Genomic DNA, 9,023 nt, shown 5'->3' with positions numbered 1-9,023 from the left:
TGGGTGGGTTGCGCTTCGGCGGGGCGGTGTGGACTTGTTGGGCCGAAGGGCCTGTTTCCATACTGTAAGCAATCTAATCTAATCTAATCTAATCTAAACAGGGGGATTGAGTTTAAGAGTCGTGAGATCTTGTTGCAGCTCTATAAAACTTTGGTTAGACCGCACTTGGAATACTGCGTCCAGTTCTGGTCGCCCTATTATAGGAAAGATGTGGATGCTTTGGAGAGGGTTCAGAGGAGGTTTACCAGGATGCTGCCTGGACTGGAGGGCTTATGTTAAGAAGAGAAGTTGACTGAGCTCGGACTTTTTTCATTGGAGAAAAGGAGGAGAGGGGACTTAATTGAGGTATACAAGATATTGAGAGGCATAGATAGAGTCGATAGCCAGAGACTTTTTCCAGGGCTGAAATGACTTACACGAGGGGTCATAGTTTTAAGCTGGTTGGAGGAAAGTATAGGAGGGATATCAGAGGCGGGTTCTTTACACAGAGAGTTGTGAGAGCATGGAATGCGTTGCCAGCAGCAGCTGTGGAAGCAAGGTCATTGGGGACATTTAAGAGACTGCTGGACGTATGGTCACAGAAATTTGAGGATGCATACATGAGGATCAGTGGTCGGTACAACATCGTGGGCTGAAGGGCCTGTTCTGTGCTGTACTGTTCTATGTTCTATGTTCTATGGACTGGAGACAGAGGGCTTGCAGTGATAAAGGCATTCATTAAGGGATCCAAACGCTCAGTCAAATACTGCAGAAATATGAGTTTGAATCCCATCACAGCAGTTAAGGAAATGCCACGTCAATAAATACATCTGCAGTAAATGTTTGTCTCTTTAATATTGAAACTGCCAGGTTATCAGGAAAATAATTCTATTTGTTTCATTAATGTCTTCAGGAAAATTATCTTGACCTGGGTCTGGGGCTAGAAATGATTCCAAATCCACCACAATGACTGCTCTCTGAAAGGACATGGCAGGGGATCGGAACAGAGTTAGGAGTGCAGCTGTCGAGATGGGTGATACGTGCTGGCCAGAGTAGGGAAGCTCCTATCCCGATAATGATTACTGCCCTGGTGTTGATGCCTCAGTCAGAGTTTAACGACAAGAATGGGACCTCAAGGTGTTGTCACATTGCACCTTTTGGAAATCACTGTGTGCAGTTTAGATGCATCTCCTATATTGCAACAATAACTACACTGTAATGTGACTTTAATATGTCAACTTATTTCAGTGTTAACCCAGAGGCAAAAACCAAAGGCAAAGTAATGCTTTCATGTTATCATAGAGTAATTATCACAGAATCCCTGCAGTGTGGAAGCAGGCCATTTGGCTGCTCGAGTCTCACCCCATTCCTGCAACCCAGCATTTCCCATGGCTAACCCACCTAGCCTGTAAATTCCTGATCACTATGGGCAATTTATCATGGCCAATCCACCTAACCCCTTGACTAATGCCCCTAATGTACACATTTCTGGACACTATGGGCAATTTAGCATGGTCAATCCACGCTAACCTGCACATCTTTGGACTGTGGGAGGAAAGGGGAGCACCCGGAGGAAACCCACACAGGCATGGGGGAGAATATGCAAACTCCACACAGACAGTCACCTGAGGCTGGAATCAAACCCGGGTCCCTGGTGCTGTGAGGAAGCAGTGCTAACCACTGAGCCACCGTGCCGCCCATATCTCTGCTACTATATCGATCTCCCGTCAAGGCGCATGCTCAATCACTCTCACTATTCCTGCAATATCTTCCCTGCCACCCAGTTGAACCTGTGACACCACTGACCCGACATGCGCTCTGTAGTGCATGCTCATTCACTTGGCATAACTCCCCACTGGCACCAAAACCTACTGCTGTGCCACTCACTTCCATTGCCCTTAATACTTACCTGTCTCTCAATCCCAGAAAGAAAACAGCCCACAGTAGGGCAAAATGAATCAAGATAGGTAGTGGGCTGACTAATATTCAGCTATTCACTCATAACGTGGAGAATTTCCTGACTCTGACCACTCGAAGTGGATGCCTGTTTGCCTAAACGCCTGGAATAGCAGCCAAGGCTGCTCTGAACATACTGTGTCAGGATCTCCACAATGAAAGCCACGCCCTGAGGTTCTGCCAAAAACTATGGAAGGTTTCCTGGCTTTCAGTCTGATGCTTAATGGCCAGATAATAGCAGCACTGCACTGGCTTCTCTGGATCAAGGACGCAAGTACAAAAAGACAATGCGAGACAGGGATGCAGTGAGCACCCAGATGTGCTCAGTGTGAGTCATTGTGTGGGCGACAGTGAGCAAAGAGCGCAGAGATACAACCTAGTCCTGTCCATAAGATGGGGGCAAAGTGTCCTTGCAGAGCACTACAGTGATAGAACATAGAACATTACACCTCAATGCTGCTCCGACCTGTGAAACCAAATAGTTACTGATGCACACTGAGATGCAGAACTGAGCTGTAGAAGCATCCAGTTAGTGGATCAGTGATGTGCCGTGAGGATTCTTCGAGGCTGGTGTATGTTGGATGCTAATGGCTTTGAACGTGGCGTAAATGTGACTGGTGCCCATGGAGAGTTCCCTGAGAAGCCCAATGGGCAGCATGGGGGGCTCAGAGGTTGGCTCTGCTGCCTCTCAGTGCCAAGGACCTGAGTTTGATTCCAGCTCGGGTAACTGTCTGTGCGGAGTCTGCAAGTTCTCCCTGTGTCTACGCGGGTTTGCCCTAGTTTCCGCCCACAGTCCAAAGATGTGCAGGTTAGGGAGGATTGACCATGCCAAATTACCCATAGTGTCCAGGGATGCGTAGGCTGGGTGGATTAATCATGGGAAATGCAGGAATTCAGGGTTATTGGGACAGGGTGGGTGGTGGGTCTGGGTGAGATGCTCTTCAGAGGGTCGGTGCAGATTTGATGGGCTGAATGGCCGCTTTCCACTCTGTAAGGCTTTTGTGATTCTAAGTTTCAGAGCTGCACACATCTATGATTCTATGATCGGTGCGTGCTGTCTAACATGATGATCCTTTGGAGCCAGTGAGAGTTTCTACTCTGACTCCCACGTTGAAAATTCTTAATGTCTGGAATGTTTGGTAAAACAGGAAGCTGAATATCAATGATGGTCATTGTATCATTCATGAGACATTTCACAAGTTACAATTCCTTCTCTTTGGCAACTTTCCGTTGTTCAGTGAGAAACTCACCACACCAACCAGCAAAAACAATAAACTTTAAGACAAGTTTCCCCCGATGCCAAGAAAGGCCTCACAGAGATCCTCATGCGGATCCACCACTAACTGAGCCACAGCCCATGTTACTCAGATCCCTACAAGATTCCACTGAAGAAACCCAACTCACTGCTATCCATGTGCATATCCAGCAGTCACTTAAATGTCCCCAGGGATGCTGCTTCCACCACCACAGCTGACAACACATCCCATGCATTCACAACTCTCTGCATACAGAACCTTCCTCTGACAACTCCTTTATACCTTCCTCCTAATATCTTCAAACTATGACTTCTCGTGCCAGTCAATCCTACGCTGGGAAGACTCTCTGGATGAAGAGATGGACTCTGCCTGGGCACCGCTCCAAGAGACAATGCTGTTGTGAGACCTATTCTCTCTCCGACTTGTGCTGTATGAGTAGATTTCCAGCCAACATCTTCTTCCCTCACTGAGACATGGAAGCTTACTTGTGGTATCTTTGTGAAGATAGTGCCCACAGGTTGCCTCTTTAGCCATTCCTCTGATACCTTCTGGCTGTTGACTCTATCTATTCCTCTCATAATTTTATACATGTAATATGTTGGCATCAGAAATATTCGCATCTTGTTGGCATGACTACATGGTCTGCCTCACTTAGGAAGACCTTACAAGCCATGGAGAGGTAAGCGATTCCCTGAGCTGGAACTTTTAAGTCCTTTATTGCCCCCACTCAGTAAGGAGGAAAAGGTTCTACCCCTGCAAGAGCTAGTGGGAGCCTTCTGGATTCAGCAGGAACCACTGGGAGTGTGGTATACCACAGGCTTGGATCTTCCACCAGAAGAAGGGCAGCCATGGATCTTGGGTTTGCAGGGAACAAGTAACCAGGACCCAGTGAGTTAGAGTTAGAGGATGGGATGGAGTGGGGAAGTGCTGATGAGCAGCTAAGATGGACAGGCAGGGAGGTGCCAAAAAGGAAAGGCAGGGATGGTGGGAAGACTCGCTGGGTGAAGCAATGGACTTTGCCTGGGCACTGCTCCAGGAGACGATGCTGCTGTGAGACTTATTCTCTCTTCAACTTGTGTTGTATGAGTAGATTTCCAGCCATCTTCTTCCCTCACTGAGACATGGAGGCTTATTTATGGTATCTTTGCCCATAGATTGCCTCTTTGGCCATTCCTCTGATACCTCCTGATGTCAGTCGGCAGGCAACTGACAGTACTTTTTTGAATTGTCTTGTGCCACTTTGCTCTTAGTGGTGTTACGCGCATATTGTTATTATAGTGTTCTAGTAATAGAACCTCAGACATTCTAAGTCCCTCCTTGTATGTGGAGCTCTTTGAGAAAGCCAGCTGCCTTGGCTAGATCTATAGATTTCCTCTCTCTTCCCAAACCCCTTCCTGGTGATGTTACTCCTGGGACATGGGCATCACTGGCTGGACCAGCATTTATTGCATGTCCCTAGTTGCCCCATTGAGAAGGTGGTGTTGGCTATGGTCAATGTGCTGAAGGTTGACCCTCAATGCCATTAGGGAGGGAATTTGAGGATATTGACTCAATGACATTGCAGGAATGGCGATATATTTCCAAGTCAGGATCAGGATAGTGAGCAGCTTAGAGGAGGATTTTGTAGGTGGTGGTATTCCAATGTATTTGTTACCCTGGCTCATTTGATGCTCCTGATCATGTGTTTGGTAGGTGTTATCTAGTTCTTGGCGAATTTCGGCAGTGCATCTTGTAGGTGGTACACATTGTTGCGACTGAGCATTGGAGGTGGAAGGTGTGGATGTTTGTGTCTGTGGTACCAATCAGGGGGGCTGCTTTGCTCTGGATGGCATCAAATTTCTTGAGTGTTGTTGGAGCTACATTTACCCAGGCACTTGGGGAGAATTCCATCACACTCCTGACTTGTGCCTTGTAAATACTGGATAGGCTTTGTGGGGGAGACACGAGATGGGTTACTCGCTGGGGTATTCCTATCCTGATCTGCTGTTGGAGCTGTGGTATTTATACGGCTGGTCTAGTTCACTGTCCAGTCAACGGTAACCCCCAGGATGTTGACACTAACCTGAGGAACTCCTACAAAGGTGTCTTGGAGCTGAGAGGATTGACCTTCAACAATAAAGACCATCTTCCTCTGTGCCAGGTGTAACTCCAACCAGCGCAGCATATTCCTCCCCCCCACCACCGATTCCTATTGACTTCCGTTTTGCAAGGGCATCTTAGTGCTACACTGGAACGTGAGCCACTTTGAATGCGGCCTTGATGTTAACGACTGTCACCCTCCCTTCCCCTCTGCAATTCAGCTCTTTTGTCCATGTTTGACCCAAGGCCGTGATGAGCTCAGGAGATGACGGATCCCGATCTGGTCGTCACTGAGCAGGTGGCTGCTGAGCAGGTGTTGATAACACCTTCCATCACGTTACAGATGATTGACAGTAGACTGACGGGGCGGAAATTGGCCGAGTTGGATTTCACCTTTTTATGAGTTTCCTCTGGGTGCTCTGGGTTCCTTCCACAGTCCAACGCTGTGCAGGTTAGGGTGAATTGGCCATGCTAATATTGTCCATAGTGTTCAGGGATATGTAGGTTAGGTGCATTAATCATGGGAAATGTAGAGTAATAGGGTAGGGGAATGGGGTACTCTTCGGAGGGTCGGCGTGGAAATGTTGGGCTAAATGGCCTGAATCCACACCGTAGGGATTCTAATCTATTCTATGATGTACAACACATACCTGGGCAATTTCCACACTGTCGGGTAGATGCCAGTGTTGGACCTGTACTGGAACAGCTTGGCGAGGGGAGCAGCAAGTTCTGGAACACATGTCTTCAGTACTATAGCCAGAATGTTGGCAGGGCCCACAGCCTTTGCAATATCCAGTGCCTTCAACATGTTCCTTGAGATCATGGGGAGTGAATCAAATTGGTTGGAGACTGGTGTCTGTGATGCTGGGGACCACTGGAGGAGGCTGAAATGGGTCATCCATTCAGCACTTCTGGCTGAAGATTGCTGCTATCATCGTTATCATTTGCACTGAAATGTTGGACTCTCCCATCATTGAAGATGGGGATGTTTGATCTTGGTTTTAAAGCCCCAGCATTTGTGTGATCCCACAGCGAAGATTAGTGCAGTGCAAATACCCATCATCCCAGGAATCGGTCTGGTGAACCTCTGTGGCCCTATGTCCTTAGTACATAAACGTAAGGAAACTAAAACTGTCCACCATACTTCAGGCATTTGCTCATTTATGAGATGGTACTATTTTGGGAAGTTGTTATGCTCTGAATCGGTGACCAGAGCTAATATGCCCTCTTCCAGCGACGGTCTTAACAATTATTACAGTGTGAGTTGTCTAAAAAGGTAGCTCAGAGGGACAGGCATAACAACAATTGCATTTATATATCACCTTTACAGCATCGAAGAGTGGCAGGCAATGTTAGAATGGCAGGGGCAGGTGGCCATTTCAATATAAGGAAATTTAAGTGCAAAACGTATACTAGACCCACCGACACCCACCCTGAATGAAAACAGAAAGACCTGCGGATGCTGTAAGATGCAACTCTGAGGAAGGGTCACCGGATCAGAAACGTTAACTTTGATTTCTGCCAGACCTGCTGAGCTTTTCCAGCAATCTCTGTTCTTGACCCTCACTCTGGCATCAGCTACACTCCAATGACCTGTGACCCAGCCCTTTTTGACAGGTTGAATTTATACAGATGTGCACAGTAATTCATAGGGCTGGGGGGCAGTCCTGAATACTGGTCGGGTGTTGCTGACTTATTGATGTGGACGCGAATACAATAAAATCAAACAGTTTACTTACCTCCTTGAGCGAAATCTCTCATGTCTTTCTGTGTTCTTTCCTAGGCGCTGGCCAATTCAGATGGAGGTGAGTACATCTGAACAGAGACAAGCAATGGATCTCGGATGTGGTAGGATTGGGAAACTTGGGTTTCGGGTTGTTCGGAGGTTGGGGAGAAAACCTATTGGAAACAAGGCTAACCACATTGCTTTAGATACAGCTTTGCGATGTGTGGTGAACAAATATTCCAGATTATAGCTCAACTGCTTCAATCTGTCCGACATGATCATCGATCACCCGGTGACATTGCTTGACTCTCGATATGATGAGCTAATCTCCGAATGTGTGATTGTTCACACAGAACAGTTTGGAAGGTTTGTCTGCAAAATAGCTGGTGTTTGAAATGTTTTTAACCTTTCCAAAGTTCAAGGGGATAAGTACCAACAGCCAGCCATTCCTATAGCTGACATCAGGGAGGTAGGAACGGGAATGGACCAAAGTCAAAAAAGTGTGGTGCTGGAAAAAGCACAGCAGGTCAGGCAGCATCTGAGGAGAGTCAATGCTTCGGGCAGGACCCTTCTTCTGGAGTGGACCATTCATCCCTTCAACCCTACTATCCCGATCAATCAGGCTGGACCTGGATCTGGATTCCAACTGCCTTGATCTCTTTCTTTGTATAGTCGTTCAGTGGTTAGCACTGCTGCCTCACAGCGCCAGGGTCCCAGGTTCGATTCCAGCCTCGGGCAACTGTCTGTGTGGAGTTTGCACATTCTCCCCGTGTCTGCGTGGGTTTCCTCTGGGTGCTTCGGTTTCCTCCCACAGTCCAAAGCTGTGCAGGTTAGGGTGAATTGGCCATGCTAAATTGCCCCATAGTGTTCAGGGATGTGCAAGTTAGGTTCATGAGTCAGAGATAAATGTGGAATAATAGGGTAGGGGAATGGGTCTGGGTGGATTACTCCTCGGAGGGTCGGTGTGGGCTTGTTGGGTCCTCTCTCTGAAGTTCCTGTTTCCACACTATGGGGATTCTATGATTCTGTCGGGATTCTATGACACACATAATCTGAAACTGTTAAGTCTCAATAACTCTAACTGACCTGGAGCATCCCAGACTTTGTGGGGACTGAGCCGTGGGTTCCATGGTTACAAAACTGGACTTTCATCCTTCCTTCATAACTGGCCTGTCCCGATGTTAAAGTTGTCGGGCCTTGTTCCCAACAGCCTCCGTTTCTGATGCAACACCGACTCTCCTGCTCCTCAGATGCTGCCTGACCTGCTGCGCTTTTCCAGCTCTGCCCTTTTCGACTCCAGCAACAGACTGAATCTTCAGCCCCAGGAGGGGCAAACTTGGAGCTGGATGGGCATTAAATCAGGCTGGCTTGTAGTGTAGGCAAACCCCAGGCACTGTCCGCCCTCTGTTGGAATGACACTCTGTATGGGAAGGCCTGTGGTCAAAAGCCCTGACCCTGCCTCCACTTGAGGTCCTTGTGCAGTTGATTGAAAACCACATAGGGTCGTGTCCGGGGTCCTTGTGAGGATTAAGTAGAGAAAATGAGGACCGCAGATGCTGGAGATCAGAGTCGAGAGTGTGGTGCTGGAAAAGCACAGCAGGTCAGGCAGCATCCGAGAAGCAGGAGAATCGACATTTCGGGCATACTCTCGACCCTGCTAGGATTAACCCAGCTACAAGTGGGCAGTTGCTACGCAGCGACCCCTCCAAGTCAGACCGTTCATCAGCTGTCAGGGGATGTAAGGGACTGCCCTTGATCAAAGGGTATTATCGAGAGGCCAGGCACTGTGATGGGGTATTCTCTCTTGTCTTCACCCCCTGCCCTTGCCAGTTACCCCACTGCACCCCTTACGTCTCAACGTTAGAGCCCGGCCCACAAAGCGTTGACCTCAGACCTTGGTCGTTTGCGACTCGGGAGACTAACATTTGTGTGTTTGTGCGACATTGACAAGTGCAAATGAGCCTCTTGCACAAGGGGAAGGGGTGGAGGCTGCTACAATTACAACATTTAAAAGGCATGTGGATGGG

General features: G+C 48.1%; 1 protein-coding gene across 3 annotated transcripts in view; it reads left to right on the top strand.

The window, feature by feature from the left end:
* Positions 1-9,023, top strand: part of LOC122556800 (regulator of G-protein signaling 14-like) — a 93,845-nt gene that overhangs the window by 17,081 nt on the left and 67,741 nt on the right. For all 3 annotated transcript variants that reach the window (XM_043703996.1, XM_043703997.1, XM_043703995.1), the window contains exon 2: positions 7,054-7,075. In XM_043703996.1, coding sequence (XP_043559931.1) covers positions 7,054-7,075 — 22 coding nt within the window. The remainder of the gene's footprint in view (positions 1-7,053; positions 7,076-9,023) is intronic.

Source organism: Chiloscyllium plagiosum, chromosome 14, assembly GCF_004010195.1.
Source record: "Chiloscyllium plagiosum isolate BGI_BamShark_2017 chromosome 14, ASM401019v2, whole genome shotgun sequence".
Classification (NCBI taxonomy): domain Eukaryota; kingdom Metazoa; phylum Chordata; class Chondrichthyes; order Orectolobiformes; family Hemiscylliidae; genus Chiloscyllium; species Chiloscyllium plagiosum.
This window is presented reverse-complemented; position numbering and strand designations above follow the sequence as displayed.